Genomic DNA, 17,135 nt, shown 5'->3' on the forward strand with positions numbered 1-17,135 from the left:
AATAAAAATCCATAAATACAATGAATAAAAGCTAAGTCACGGCTTCACACAACTCTCTGTAAATCAGTCATTCACGAGGACCCCAGAACCAGCTCATTCATGGGGGCTTGGCTAGAACGGGTTCTGTCCTATAGGGCCGTGGGATGTTACTGCTCTTGGAGAGGCTTAACGTGGATCAGGACTCTTAACCCCTCCTCACACTTGTAGAGTGAGGCTGAAGTGGAAACCTCCTGGGTTCAGGAAGCTCATTGAAGTTGGAGACGCAGCCCTGATGCAGAATTGGATATTCCTGAGTGGGATGTCTGTTGCCATCTTGATGTTTGGCAGATGTTCTTGTCTGGCCACCACCCCACCCCTCCCATCCCACGGGATCCCTCGAGAGAGAGAGACCGGTCTGCGTCTAGTGTGAGGCTTGTGGAAGAGGTGCAACAGAGCAGTGAGGGTCAGCGGGAGGTGAGAGGGGTAGATGGATTTTCAGCACAGCAGAACACTTCATTCTCAAGGCACAAGTAACCACAATAGGGATCGCAGCAACCCATCAATGGCCTACATGCAGTTCACTGTGAAGGGAAGAGCCAGACCTTCACCACATTACCCACCCCACATACCCCACTCTAATACTCACACTCCCCCCAACACATACCCACTCTAATACTCACATTCCCCCCAACACATACCCACTCTAATACTCACACTCCCCTCCTACATACCCACTCTAATACTCACACTCCCACACATACCCCACTCTAATACTCACACTCCCCCCAACACATACCCACTCTAATACTCACACTCCCCTCCTACATACCCACTCTAATACTCACACTCCCCCAACACATACCCACTCTAATACTCACACTCCCCCCAACACATACCCACTCTAATACTCACACTCCCTTCCTACATACCCACTCTAATACTCACACTCCCCCAACACATACCCACTCTAATACTCACATTCCCCCCAACACATACCCACTCTAACACTCACACTCCCCTCCTACATACCCACTCTAATACTCACACTCCCACACATACCCCACTCTAATACTCACACTCCCCCCAACACATACCCACTCTAATACTCACACTCCCCTCCTACATACCCACTCTAATACTCACACTCCCCCAACACATACCCACTCTAATACTCACACTCCCCCCAACACATACCCACTCTAATACTCACACTCCCTTCCTACATACCCACTCTAATACTCACACTCCCCCAACACATACCCACTCTAATACTCACACTCCCCCAACACATACCCACTCTAATACTCACACTCCCTTCCTACATACCCACTCTAATACTCACACTCCCCCAACACATACCCACTCTGATACTCACACTCCCCCCAACACATACCCACTCTGATACTCACACTCCCACACATACCCCACTCTAATACTCACACTCCCCCCAACACATACCCACTCTAATACTCACACTCCCACACATACCCCACTCTAATACTCACACTCCCCCCAACACATACCCACTCTAATACTCACACTCCCCCAACACATACCCACTCTGATACTCACACTCCCACACATACCACACTCTAATATTCACACTCCCCTCCTACATAACCCACTCTAATACTCACACTCCCCTCCTACATACCCACTCTAATACTCACACTCCCCCCAACACATACCCACTCTAATACTCACACTCCCCCAACACATACCCACTCTAATACTCACACTCCCCCAACACATACCCACTCTAATACTCACACTCCCCAAACACATACCCACTCTAATACTCACACTCCCCTAACACATAACCCACTCTAATACTCACACTCCCCCAACACATACCCACTCTAATACTCACACTCCCACACATACCCCACTCTAATACTCACACTCCCCTCCTACATAACCCACTCTAATACTCACACTCCCCTCCTACATACCCACTCTAATACTCACACTCCCCTCCTACATAACCCACTCTAATACTCACACTCCCCTCCTACATACCCACTCTAATACTCACACTCCCCCAACACATACCCACTCTAATACTCACACTCCCCTCCTACATACTCCACTCTAATACTCACACTCCCCCCACACATACCCACTCTAATACTCACACTCCCCCACACATACCCCACTCTAATACTCACACTCCCCTCCTACATACCCACTCTAATACTCACACTCCCCTCCTACATACCCACTCTAATACTCACACTCCCCTCCTACATACCCACTCTAATACTGACACTCCCCCAACACATACCCACTCTAATACTCACACTCCCCTCCTACATACCCCACTCTAATACTCACACTCCCCTCCTACATACCCACTCTAATACTCACACTCCCCCAACACATACCCCACTCTAATACTCACACTCCCCCAACACATACCCCACTCTAATACTCACACTCCCCTCCTACATAACCCACTCTAATACTCACACTCCCCTCCTACATACCCACTCTAATACTCACACTCCCCTCCTACATAACCCACTCTAATACTCACACTCCCCCAACACATACCCACTCTAATTCTCACACTCCCCTCCTACATACCCCACTCTAATACTCACACTCCCCCAACACATACCCACTCTAATACTCACACTCCCACACATACCCCACTCTAATACTCACACTCCCCTCCTACATAACCCACTCTAATACTCACACTCCCCTCCTACATACCCACTCTAATACTCACACTCCCCCAACACATACCCACTCTAATACTCACACTCCCCTCCTACATACCCCACTCTAATACTCACACTCCCCCCACACATACCCACTCTAATACTCACACTCCCCCACACATACCCCACTCTAATACTCACACTCCCCTCCTACATACCCACTCTAATACTCACACTCCCCTCCTACATACCCACTCTAATACTCACACTCCCCTCCTACATACCCACTCTAATACTGACACTCCCCCAACACATACCCACTCTAATACTCACACTCCCCTCCTACATACCCACTCTAATACTCACACTCCCACACATACCCCACTCTAATACTCACACTCCCCTCCTACATACCCCACTCTAATTCTCACACTCCCCTCCTACATACCCACTCTAATACTCACACTCCCCCAACACATACCCCACTCTAATACTCACACTCCCCCAACACATACCCCACTCTAATACTCACACTCCCCTCCTACATAACCCACTCTAATACTCACACTCCCCCCAACACATACCCACTCTAATACTCACACTCCCCTCCTACATACCCACTCTAATACTCACACTCCCCTCCTACATACCCCACTCTAATACTCACACTCCCCTCCTACATACCCACTCTAATACTCACATTCCCCCAACACATACCCACTCTAATACTCACACTCCCCTCCTACATACCCACTCTAATACTCACATTCCCCCAACACATACCCACTCTAATACTCACACTCCCCCACACATACCCCACTCTAATACTCACACTCCCCTCCTACATACCCCACTCTAATACTCACACTCCCCTCCTACATACCCACTCTAATACTCACACTCCCCCCAACACATACCCACTCTAATACTCACACTCCCCCACACATACCCACTCTAATACTCACACTCCCCAAACACATACCCACTCTAATACTCATACTCCCCCAACACATACCCACTCTAATACTCACACTCCCCCCACACATACCCACTCTAATACTCACACTCCCCCCTACATACCCACTCTAATACTCACACTCCCCCCAACACATACCCACTCTAATACTCACACTCCCCTCCTACATACCCACTCTAATACTACACTCCCCTCCTACATACCCACTCTAATACTCACACTCCCCCAACACATACCCCACTCTAATACTCACACTCCCCTCCTACATACCCACTTTAATACTTACACTCCCCTCCTACATACCCACTTTAATACTTACACTCCCCCCACACATACCCCACTCTAATACTCACACTCCCCTCCTACATACCCACTCTAATACTACACTCCCCTCCTACATACCCACTCTAATACTCACACTCCCCCAACACATACCCACTCTAATACTCACACTCCCCTCCTACATACCCCACTCTAATTCTCACACTCCCCTCCTACATACCCACTCTAATACTCACACTCCCCCAACACATACCCACAATAATACTCACACTCCCCTCCTACATACCCACTCTAATACTACACTCCCCTCCTACATACCCACTCTAATACTCACACTCCCCCAACACATACCCCACTCTAATACTCACACTCCCCTCCTACATACCCACTTTAATACTTACACTTCCCCCCACACATACCCCACTCTAATACACTCCATCCGCCCCACATACCCCACTCTAATATTCACACTCCACCCACTCCACATACCCCACTTTGATACTCACACTCCACCCACCCCCCCACACACCACTCACACATTTTTACCTCACCCACATCATACATACCCACACCAAACCTTCAGACACACACACACACACACTCTCTCACACACACACACCAACACCATGCCCACACACACACACACTCACGCCCTCACACACTCTCACACTACGCCCCCCACACACATGCACACACATACACACTCACTCACACCACACTCTCTTATACACACACACATTCACTCACGCCCACACACACACACACACACACACACACACACACACTCAGACACACACCCAAACTCTCACTCACACCCTCACACACACTCACAACCTCACACAGACTCACACTCACACCCACACACACACACAGTCACACCCTCTCTCACACACACACGCACGCGCACGCACAGAGTCACACCCTCACACACACCCTCAGCCACTCATACCCCACAAACATCCTCCAAACATCTCGCACACACATACCTTCACTCTCCCTTTATGCATATATTCACAGTTATTCAGACACATAAATACCTGCACACAACTCACTCACACATACACAAAGGCCCATCTACACACATACACCCCTCACATAACCCCAGGTACTCCACCTTCTACACAAAACATCCCCCAAAAAATCCCATACACAATCCAACCTGCCTCCAACCTTAACCCCATACAGAGCCCAATTCACAACCTCAGACCCTCCTTTTCCCCACACACAACCCACCCATAACCCCATGCACAGCCACACACAATCCTGCTAGAGCCTGTCCCCTAACCAGAATCAAGCCCATGGATGACCACTCACAAGAATCCAACTCAAGATTCAGCAGGAGGAGATGGTTGTGTGTCAGGTCACCATGGAGAGCATCTGCCTCGTCACAGCTGTAATGCTGTGGGGGGTGGGGTCGGGGTGGTGAAGAAGTTGGAGACACAAGAGGGTGACAGAAGTGGGGGAAGGAGGATATCTAACTGGGCTGGGATAGGGGTAGACGAGAGAAGAGGGCACGGTAGGAAGTGGAGGTGTGTCGGACGGAAAGGGGCAGGGTATCAAAGTGCATGTATTGGAGGGGATTTGGTGAAGAGTGGGTGAGGACAGATATGGAGAGGCAGGCAGGGATTTGTTGAGGAGAAAGAGGTGATAGGTGAGGTGAAGGAGGCAGAGGAGGAGCCATGATGGACTGACGAGTTTCTGCTCTGGTACTTCCCTCACCCAGCTTGCCACTCTGCCCAGTGAGCTCCCCATGAAAACAAACGTTGGTGAGGGGAAGCAGGAGGGAGAATAGTTGTTGGATGGGTGGGTTTAATGAGTGTAATGCTTCCACTCTCCTCTCCCCATCACCTCGCCGCTGAACTGGTAGGTCAGCTTCTTCTTGATCTTCCTCACCTCACCCGTCTTGCCATAATTGCGAAGAGCTCGGGCCATTTTCTGGTAGGTCATTTTTTTCCGGTTGCCCTTCTGCACCCCCCAGCGATGGGCCAGCACCTCCTTGTGCTTTGAAGAGAACTGAAAGGTGCCTTTGTCCTTGTCCACCCACCAGATGCTCTCCTTCATATCACCGCTCCGCAGCAGATCCAGGAGGAACTGATAGAGTCGAATCTTCTTCTTGTTCCCTGTCATCATTATTATTCATTATTCCTCATTATTATTCATCAATCCTCATTATTCATCTTTTGCACTATTATCCATTTTGTAACTTACAGTAATTTTTTAACATCTTGCAATGTACTGGTGCTGCAAAACAATGAATTTCACAACATATGTCAGTAATAACAAACTGATTCTGATTCTGTTCCAGAGAAGGACACAGGTCAGGGATGTGAGACAACAAAACATCCTAAACTGTCCTCTGATGTGGCCAAGCAGAACATCCAATAGGGACAGACAATGAACGTGCCAATGAAAGGAAGCTGGTCATGGCATGAGGAGAGGGTTGAGTCTCACAAGGGTTCTAGATTAGTCAAGAATCTGAGGATTTTACTGTTCCTCAGCAGCTCTTTTAACACTGTTTATCCTTCAGATCAATAACACTTCATCAGAATGTTCTGATAAGGGATCTCCAACCCAAAACATTGACTCTGTTTCTTTCACCACAAATGCTGACTGACCTGCCTTTATTCCACAGTTCCAGCATCTGCAGTTTTTAGACTGTTCTGTGATCTTCTTTCCATTAGCTGCTCCAGTTCTGGCAGCCCTGTCATCAGCTGACATGGCTCTGGGCTCTGAAATCTCCTCCCCCAACCTCAACTTGTGAAAGGATGCATTGTGGTAAGTTAAACCTGGACAGTGAGTGGCTGGGCCCTAGGAAGTGCTGAGAAACTGACTTCCCTGTACACAGGTAGGCATGGTGTTGAAGAAGACAGCTTGCTTTTGCCTGTATTGGCACTGGCACTGAGTACAGTGTTCGGGACGCTTGTACAAGTTATTGTTGAGACCACTCGTGGTATGGAGTGCAGTTCTGGTTGCCCAGCCATTGAAAGGATGTAATTAAGCTGAAAAGGGTGCAAAAAATATCCATGAGGGTGTTACTAGGACTGCAAAGCCTTAGTTATAGAAGGGGCCAGATAAGCTGGGACTCTTTACCCTGGAGTGAAGAGGCTGAGGGGTGACCTTGTAAATTAAAATTTATAGGGAGCATAAATATGGTGAACAGCCATAGTCTTCCTCCCTCAGCTTGGAAGTCCAAAACCAGAGCATGTAGGTTTAAGACAAGCGGGAAAAGATTTAAAGAGGATCTGAGGAGAATCTTTATCAAATAGAGCATGGCCAGTGGTGGGAGAAAGTTGTAGATGTGTACGATTACAATGTTTAGACAGGTTCATGGATAGGAACGATTGGAGGGTTTTGGCCAAATGCAGACAAATATGTAAGCATCTTGACCGGTGTGAACTGGTCAGACTAAAGGTCCTATTCCCATGCAGCATAACCCTGTGACCCTGTACCTCCTCCGCGCTTCTCCTTCCTCCTCTTCGTCACCTATCCTAACCTCTCCTCCTGTGGCCAAGCATTAAAGTTTGCCGCATTTTACTCTGGTGAAGCACTCACATGTTTTGCTGAAGGGATGTACAAATGCACACTGCTAATGTAACCAGTAAGCCCCAGTGTCTCCTAACCAATGAAGTCACACTGAATAACTCACACAGAGTGCTGGAGGAACCCAAGTCAGGCAGCATCTGCGGAGGGAAATGAACAGTTGATATTTTGAGCTGAGACTCTTCATCAGACTTGGGGTGGGAGGCCACACTGACCTGCCCAGCCCAACTTTGAGGAAGCACCCTGACTTGCCCCTCACTGCCATCTGACCCCTCTGACATGGCCTTCGTGTGTCCACCGCCCTCTGTGCCTCTGCCCCCCTCCTCCGTTTGCCCCGTGGAATCAACACTCCTGTTTCTACACTGGTCTGTCCTTTCTCCTGCCACGCCGCTCTGCACTTGCCTGATTCTGCCCCAGCCATCTGAGCAGTGGGCTCAGTGGTTTCCATTTCTCCGTCGGACACTTCCAGTGGTGGGCTGTGCCTCTCCAGATCCTCCTCATCAGAGCTGCGCTCGGCCAGGTGCGCGTACTGTTGGTACCAATGTGGTATGTAGGGCACCTGTGGTTCAGAGAGAGGGCAGTCATCACAAGCAGGCATTACCATGTCACCTATGTGGGGTACGACCCCAGGTCCAACCACCAGCAGCATCCAGCATCTACACAACACCTCTGACCTGGGAGAACTTGGGGTGATGAACCCATCAACAACACCTCACTAATACACTTCTGATTTATTTTATTTCTCATTGAGACTTTTAGAAAATTTCACTGCAATGCCGCAAAAACACAGGAAATCTCATGACATCCAATATGGCAGCGATGATAAGCAGTTTCCGATTCTGATTCTGGTCTGAAACTAGATGGGGACACAGATATCATGCCCCCTGTTTCAATCCCATCCCTCCTTTTTGTTTCCCCTCATTCTGGTTATCCTCTCACCCCCTTCTCTTCCCCTCCCCACCCTCACGACATGCTCACCTTTTCCCTCTGTTTCTCCACCTCCTTCCTTTTATTCCATGAACTACAATCCTCTCCTATCAGATTCCTCCTTCTTCTTCCCTTTATCTCTTCCACCAATCACCTGTCAACCTCACATCCACCCCCCCTACCCCTCACCCGCTCTCACCAATCACCTGCCAGCTTCTCACATCCTCCCCCCCCCCCCAACTCCTCACCAATCATCTGCCAGCTTGTACTTCTCCCTTTATCCGACTGTCAGTTTTGGGCCCTGAATGATGGTAAGAGAGGAGGTGTAGGGACAGGTGTAGCACCTCCACTCCGTCCGCCACAACAGACAGGATCTCCCGGTTGCCACCCACTTCAACTCTGCTTCACATTCCCATTCGGATATGTCCATACATGGCCTCTTCTACTGCCATGATGAGGCCAAACTCAGGTTGAAGGAGCAACACCTCATCTACCGTCTGGGTAGCCTCCAGCCCCTTGGTATGAAAATCGAATTCTCCAATTTCCGGTAATTCCCTCCCTCTCCCTTCCCCCATCCCAGTTTCCCTCTGCCTCCCCCTCCAGCTGCCTTTCACCTCCCTATGGTTCCACCTCCTTCTACTACCCATAGCGCTTTCCCCTTACATTACTTCTTCACCTTTCCTGCCTATCCCCTTCCTGCTTCCCCTCCCCCACTCCTTGATCTTTCCCCTTACTGGTTTTTCACCTGGCACCTTCCCCCTCCCCCCACCTTCTTTATAGGACCTCTGCCCCTCCTTCTTCAGTCCTGACGAAGGGTCTTGGCCCGAGACGTTGACTGCTCGTTTCCACAGATGCTGCCCGACCTGCTAAGTTCCTCCAGAGTGTTGTGCGTGTTGCTTTGATCCCAGCATCTGCAGAGTATTTTGTGTTTACAAGGAAAAGCTCCCAGCAGCATCACAGACAATGGATACAGACAGCTCATGGGAGGCAGTGATGAGAGAGAGAAAATAAAACTGAACAAAAAAAGAGATGCTAGTGCTCAAAGAAACATAGAGTCAAGTCCATGGTAGTGCAAGGAGTGTCTGTGGTGTTCTGTTACTAAGGCAGATTCAGAGATGTGTTTTGATAGTATTCCGTTACTAAGGTATATTCAGAGTTGCGGTCTGTTGCTGAGATAGATTCAGAGTTGTGCAGGTTGGTTCTGGAACCTGATGGTTGGAAGAAAGGATCTGTTCCTAAACCTGCTGGCATGGGACTTCAGGCTCCTGTACCTGCTGACTGACAGGAGCAGCAGAGAGAGGAAAAGTCACAGCTGATGGGCATCCTAGATTCTTGCTGCAGTTCCTCCTATAAATAAAGTCAATCGTTGTGCCGATGATGGACTGCTTTGTTGGTCTTTTTGAAGTGAGTAAAACTGTGAGGGAATAGGCAGGCTGACTATTTCCCCTCGTGTGTATCTAAACTAGGGACTGTTGATTTTAGATTAGAGGTTGCCTACTTTACAGGAATAAGCAGGAATTCTTGCATTCTTGTGCCTTGGAGTTGCCATACCAGGCAATGATACAACTAGTCAGCAGTGCATCTGTATTTGTGACATGCCAATTCTCCTTAAGCTTCTGAGTTGCTGGCCTCTAAAGAGAAGGAGGGATGATTTCAGAGTTCGATGCTTTGGCTTTTCACCTTATGATCAGTGAAAAGCTAGAGCTGGTGGAGCACAGAGAATAAACATGGAGCAGTGCAGTGATCAGTGTTACCTCAGGGACCCATGCAGGGGCCACAGCTATTCAGAATATATTAATGATTTCATGAGGGGATAAAGCTGACGTGTCAGCCTCTGTCACCACCCCTGGCAGAGCATTCAAGATTCAATCTTGTTTAATGTCCTTTCCAGTACACAAGTGTAAAAGAAAATGAAATAATTGTTACCCAGACTCTGATACAGCACAAACAAAGAAATAAAATAATTAAATTAATAATAATAAAAACATAATAAATATAAACACATAAGATAGCTTATATACATAGATTGATTGTGTGTCCATAAAGTGACGCTGGGCACAGGAGTGTCTGTACACAAGGTGACTCTGACAGGAAATGATAAAGTAGTGGTGGTTGGCGATGTGGAGTGGTGTGTTAGTGGGGGGGAGGTGTTAATCAGCCTCACTACTTGGGGAAAGTAACTGTTTTTGAGCCTGGTGGTCCCGGTGTGGATGCTATGTAACCTCCTCCCTGAAGGGAGTGGGACAAACAGTATCTGAGCTGTGTGTGTAGGATCCTTCATGACGTTGCTGACTCTTTTCATGCACCTTTTGTATTTATGTCCTTGATGGCAGGTAGGATGGTGCCAGAGATGCACTGGGCAGGTTTGGCTACCCGTTGTAGAGCCTTCCTGCCCTCTAAGGCAGAATGATGTGAGTATGGATGTACATAGCCCAGCTCTCTTCAGCCTCCTCACAAAGCAGAGGCATTGCTGAGCTTTCCTGATTGTGTAAACTGTGTGAGATGTGCGCTCCCGGAAGTTTGAAATTGCTCAGTTTCCACTGCTGTGCCTCCAATGTCAAGAGGGGTGTGAGTGGTGCGAGTTCTCCTGAAGTCAATAACCATCTCCCTTGTCTCGTTGACACCGAGGAAGAGGTTACGTGCCTTGCACCAGGCCTCCCGTTCTTCCACCCCCTCTCTGTAAGTGGTCTCATCGTTGTTGCTGATGACCCCAACAGGGCCGTGCCATCAGTGAGTGATTACTCAGGGGTTTGGCCATGTGATTGTGTCTGCAGAGTGTACAGCAGTGGGCTCAGCACTCAGCCCTGGGGAGGTGGGGTGTACCCCAGGCACTTACCACTCTGCATAAAAAGTACCTCTGACATTGCTGCTAAACTTTCTAGCACTCACCTTAAAACATATTGGCCATTGCTGCTCTGGGAAAAGGTGTTGTCTATACCTCTTATAATCCTATACATTTCTATCAAGTTACCTTTCACCCTCCTTCACTCCAAAGAGAAAAGCTCTAGCTTGCTCAACCTATCCTCATATCCTAATCCGGGCAGCATCCTTGCAAATCTCCTCTGTATCTTCTCTAATGCTTTCACATCCTTCCTATAATGAGGTGATCAGAACTGAACACAATACTGGAAGAATGGTCTAACCAGAGTATCATAGAGCTGAAACATTAGTTTGTGTCTCTTGAACTCGAGCCCTGACAAATGAAAGCCAATGCACTGTATGCCTTTTTAACCACCCTATCAGCTTGAAGGTAGATGGGATCTTGTCCTTCCTAGATTTGAATACGGGGGGAGGGGGGGGGGCGGGATGAGCCGGGGTGCAGAGATGAAGGGGTTAACCTATGAGGAGAGATTGAGTCACCTGGGACTATACTCTCTGGAATTCAGAAGAATGAGAGGGTATCTTATAGAAACATACAACATTTTTAAAGAGATAGATAAGATGTAGGAAAGTTGTTTCCATTGGTAGGTGAGACTAGAACTAGGGGACATTGCCTCAAGATTCAGGGGAGAAGATTTAGGACAGATGGAGATGAGAAACTGCTTTTCCCAGAGAGTGGTGAATCTGTGGAATTCTCTACCCAGGGAAGCATTTGAGGCTTCTTCACTAAATATATTTAAGATACAGTTAGATAGGTTTTTACACAGTAGGGGAATTAAGGGTTATGGGGAAAAGGCAGGTAGATGGAGCTGAGTTTACAGACAGATCAGCCATGAATGGCGTGGCAGGCTCGATGGGCCGGATGGCCCACTCCTGCTCCTATTTCTTATGATCTTGGAAGAATGAAAGATCACTGAGCCATAGGTGGGGGGGGGTGGTGGTGGGGGTGTGCGGTGTTACCAATGTGCTGCTGCTTTGTCATACAGAAGGCTGGATGGTGGAGAGTTAAAATAAGAGAAAGGCATTGGAGGATTCCTGAAGAAAGGGAAGGTTGCACAGCTACATCAAAAGAGCTGCACTCTAGAAGGACAATATGGTGGAGAACTGCACTGGGAGGGAGCTGCACCAGGGTGGAGCTGCACTGAGGGAGCTGCACCAGGGTGGAGCTGCACTGAGAGGGAGCTGCACCAGGGTTGAGCAGCACCAGGATGAAGCTGCACTGACAGGGAGCTGCACTGAGAGGGAGCTGCACCGGGAGGGAGCCGCACTGGGAGGGAACTGCACCAGGGTGGAGCTGCACTGGGAGGGAGCTGCACCAGGGTGGAGCTGCACTGAGAGGGAGCTGCACCAGGAGGGAGCTGCACCGAGGGAGCTGCACCAGGGTGGAGCTGCACTGAGAGGGAGCTGCACCAGGGTGGAGCTGCACTGAGAGGGAACTGCACCAGGGTGGAGCTGCACTGAGGGAGCTGCACTGGGAGGGAGCTGCACCAGGGTGGAGCTGCACTGAGAGGGAGCTGCACCGGGAGGGAGCTGCACTGAGGGAGCTGCACCAGGGTGGAGCTGCACTTGGAGGGAGCTGCACCAGGGTGGAGCTGCACTGAGAGGGAGCTGCACCAGGGTGGAGCTGCACAGAGGGAGCTGCACCAGGGTGGAGCTGCACAGAGGGAGCTGCACCAGGGTGGAGCTGCACTGAGGGAGCTGCACTGGGAGGGCTGCAACAGGGTGGAGCTGCACTGAGCTGCACCAGGATGAAGCTGCACTGACAGGGAGCTGCACCGGGAGGGAGCTGCACTGAGGGAGCTGCACCAGGGTGGAGCTGCACTGAGAGGGAGCTGCGGGAGGGAGCTGCACTGAGGGAGCTGCACCAGGGTGGAGCTGCACTGAGCAGCACCAGGATGAAGCTGCACTGACAGGGAGCTGCACTGAGAGGGAGCTGCACCGGGAGGGAGCCGCACTGGGAGGGAACTGCACCAGGGTGGAGCTGCACTGGGAGGGAGCTGCACCAGGGTGGAGCTGCACTGGGAGGGAGCTGCACCAGGGTGGAGCTGCACTGGGAGGGAGTTGCACCAGGGTGGAGCTGCACTGAGAGGGAGCTGCACCGGGAGGGAACTGCACCAGGGTGGAGCTGCACTGAGGGAGCTGCACCAGGGTGGAGCTGCACTGGGAGGGAGCTGCACTGGGAGGGAGCTGCACCGGGAGGGAGCTGCACTGGGAGGGAGCTGCACCAGGAGGGAGCTGCACTGGGAGGGAGCTGCACCAGGGTGGAGCTGCACCAGGGTGGAGCTGCACTGGGCAGAGTATGTAGTGCAACAAGGGAGGAAAAATTAGGAAGTGTTCATGGGTTCAATGTCCTTTCAGAAATCTGATGGCAGATGGGAAGAAGTTATTCATGAATCATTTAGTGTGCCTTTGGGCTTCTGTACCTTCCTGATGGTAGCAATTAGAAGAGGGCATGTCCTGGGTGATGGGGTCCTTAATGATGGATCTGAGAAATCTCTGTCGAGAAGCTCAGATGGAGTGAGGTAGATTGCGGGGGAGAAGCTGAGCATTAGAGGCAGCTTGTTACAATGAGTGGACAGCCCCCATCGGGTTTTGTCCATCACCTCTGCATTGGGCAATGTATGCAGGTAGGAAGTAGTGCCATTTTTTGGAAATGATACTGAATAGGAGCTATTGGTACTTGTTACAAGAGAACTGGACAAGGCAGTGAGTGTCAGAGAAATTCTGGCAAAATAGCCATGTTCTAATAGAAGCAGGCTTGTCACTGGGGACTTTGGAAGGCAGGATATATAATGCTGGACCAATAAATTTGGAAAAAAACATAGAATTCTGTGTTTTAATTCAAGTGACACAGAATAAGACAAAGTATTGATCCTGCAGAAAATTATATGTGTAAGGACCGTTCTGTGCTGCTTATTGTTGGAAATGGTGATTCAGTGGAACATCTTGTCGATTATCCTGTCCTTTAAGATTATAGATTTGTCCTAGGTTGTGTTGCAATATTGGTATTTCACAGACATATTCCAAAAAATAGAGAGGGGGAAACATTTTTTCTACAGTTGGTGAACACTTCCTGGCCTCTGCAATGTCCTGGGCTCTGCAATGTCCTGGGCTCAGCATGAGCTGCAACACTTCCTGACCTTGGGCAATTACAGTTACTTAAGGAAATGCTTGCCCTCTCAATCCCACTCCTGCCTCTCACACAGCAGAAGCACTGAGAACTCAACAATTCACTTCAAACAGTCCAGCAGAAGTAGCAAAAAGTGTGCACTCAACGCCAAGGGTTCAGTCCCAGCAGTCAGGGAGGGCCTGTTCACTCTGCAAAAAGTCCGGTCCTACCTGGGGAGTGGTGAAGCTGGCGGTTGCTGCCGGCTGTGTCTTGCTGTAATGGGCGGCTGTATTAATGCGGTTGCTGGTGACAGGCAGTGTCTCCAGGTTATGCAGCTGCTGTATCTCCATGTGTCGGTACAGATGTTGCAGTTGTGGTGACTGCACATTCTGCAGCTCTGTGAAGTGGCTGTCCGCAAAGGGCTCCAGGTCTCTGTAGAAGTGGGTGGCTGAGTCTTCCCAGAAATGGTCAGCCGCTGCTTAAGAAGAGAATTGGAATTAGTTTATTATTGTCAGAGCGAAAAGCTTGTTCTGCCTACTGTTCACACAGATCAAATCATTACACAGTGCATTGAGGTAAAGTAGTAACAACGCAGAATAAAGTGTAACCTACGTACAAGTGCTGTGCAGGTAATCAATAAAATGTGAGATCATAATGAGGTAGATGGTGAGGTCAAGAGTGCATTTTATCATTCAAGGAGTCCATTCAAGAGTCTGATAACAATGTGCAAGCTGTCCTTGAGCTCAGTGATACATGTGCTCCAACCTCTGTATCTTCTGCCTAGAGAGAGAGGGGAGAAGGGAGAATGCCCAGGCTGGCTGCTCTACTGAGCCACCCTTTGAGGGTAGATGGTTTCCATGAAGTGCTAAACTGCATCCACAAACCCCGGTAGTTTTTTACGTCATCTGTAGAGCTGTTGCAGTCCCCAGGGGAGATGCTTCCAGATAGGATGCTTTCTATGGTGCATTGATAAAAAGTGGGAAGAGTCAACTGGACCTTGCAAATTGTTTTTGCCTCTTGAGCAAATTGAGGCTCTGGTGAGCTTACTGACTGTGACATTGGTGTAGTTGAACCAGGACAGGCCAGAACGAGACGGCGGGGTGGGGGGGGGGGAGCATTACACACTGAGAGAAAAGGAGACTGCAAAAGATGGGAGAGCAAAGATGTGAGAGAGGAATAGAGTGCTGGAGAAAAAGAAAGATAGAGTGGGACATAATGAGAGAATCAGGAAGGAGGCTAAAAGTCTGAGGGAGGAAATGAGGGAGACTGACAGAGAGAGGAAGAAGAGGGGACTGAAGCAGATCAAGGGTGGATGAGGAAGAAACGGGGTGAAAAAGGGAAGGAAGAGACAAATAAAAGAAATCCTTGTGTACATGTGTTATCTTTAATAGCCAGAGTAATTGCCAAAGTATTCTCAGAGATAATCCTTTCGTGTAGTCACCATTGCAGTGCAGGAACCAGGAGAGACAGAGAGCTGGTGGAGGGCCATACAGAAAAACCCTGCCGGGCAAAAGGATGTGAGGGAAGAAGCGAGTGAGAGGGGGAAGAGTGTACTGGTGGGGAATAGGAGCAGCACACACAAAATGCTGGAGGAGCTCAGCAGGTCAGGCAGCAACCATGGAAAGAAATGACGGTTGATACATCAGGACCGAGCGGAGAGACAAGATGCTCAGAATGAAGAGGAGAGCTGGAGTGGTGAGAAAGGAGAACGAGCTGACTGTTGGACTCAAGAAGGGTGAAAAATGACAGACAGGTTGTTTTGGGGAGGAGAGCGGAGTGGGGGTGGAATTGGGATACAGTACAGGTAAATGATAGAAAGAGGCAAACAAGGTCACAGAGGACAGACAGAGAGGGGGAATGAAAGTCTGTGGGGGGAATGAAAGAGAGGAAGGGGGGAATAAAAGCAGGAAAAAAGAAACAGGTATGGTGTAGAGAGGGAAAAGATCAATTTAAATTTACTGCTACATTCATTAAAGAGTCTTTTTACAGGTTAAATCCCACAGCACTCATGGTGACACCTGGGCATGCCTGGATACCAGTCCACTGTTCCCTCTATCCCTGTTTCTGTGCTCTGCCCTTCTCCCTTAGTTTGCATCTCATTTTTGTTCAGCATTGAACCTTGATCTTGCGCCTTGAGCCTGCCCTACCACTCCATGGCTGATCTGATCTCTAGATTCAACTCTACAGTCTCTTTGACCCATTGTGGTTGAAAATCCACCACAACATTGTAGCTGCCTAGGGTAGAGAATACCACATATTCACAACTCTAGCAAAGGAAATGCACTGTCTGAAATGCCTATCTTGATTCAGTGCCCTTTCTGGATTCCCTAGTCTGAACGAATACCTCACAGTGTCGATTTCCTCAGCCTCACACTCCAGCACATGGGCTGAACTTGCTCAAACTCTTCTCAGCACTTTGCACCCTCCAAGAGGAGACCCACAAAATATGTCTGTTCAAGACAATGTACTAAAGTTCTGAGTGGACCAACAGCATAGACAACCTCGACCTCTCGCATCTACTTTCTGAAGTTCCCACCAACTTCAAAAAGGCCTTTATTGTACCACTGCCCGGGAGCAGTGAATCAGTGCCCAGAATCATATCTGACTATGGTACTGTGGCTCAACATAAGGAAATGGTTCAAGAGGTTAGGTTTGGCATGAATCAATTCCTGCCTCAGAGCTTTACCTACTGTCATAGCAGATCAACAGCAGATGTGATTTTTCTGCTCTTCACTCTGCTCTGAACCATCTAGCAAACCGTGACACCTATGTCATA

At 49.2% G+C, this 17,135-nt stretch overlaps 1 protein-coding gene across 3 annotated transcripts in view; it reads right to left on the reverse strand.

Moving 5' to 3' along the window:
• Positions 1-4,317: 4,317 nt before the first annotated feature.
• Positions 4,318-17,135, reverse strand: part of LOC132397079 (transcription factor PU.1-like) — a 35,637-nt gene continuing 22,819 nt past the window's right edge. The window contains exons 4-6 of one of the 3 annotated variants that reach the window (XM_059975340.1): positions 14,590-14,834; positions 7,846-8,002; positions 4,318-6,023 (exon numbers count right to left, since the gene is read on the reverse strand). In XM_059975340.1, coding sequence (XP_059831323.1) covers positions 5,713-6,023; positions 7,846-8,002; positions 14,590-14,834 — 713 coding nt within the window. In that variant the 3' untranslated portion in view covers positions 4,318-5,712. Of the gene's footprint in view, positions 6,024-7,845; positions 8,003-14,589; positions 14,838-17,135 lie in introns of all 3 variants that reach the window. The other 2 variants (XM_059975341.1, XM_059975342.1) reach the window with 2 other exon arrangements.

The sequence above is a fragment of the Hypanus sabinus genome, chromosome 7 (assembly GCF_030144855.1).
Source record: "Hypanus sabinus isolate sHypSab1 chromosome 7, sHypSab1.hap1, whole genome shotgun sequence".
In the NCBI taxonomy this organism is placed as follows: domain Eukaryota; kingdom Metazoa; phylum Chordata; class Chondrichthyes; order Myliobatiformes; family Dasyatidae; genus Hypanus; species Hypanus sabinus.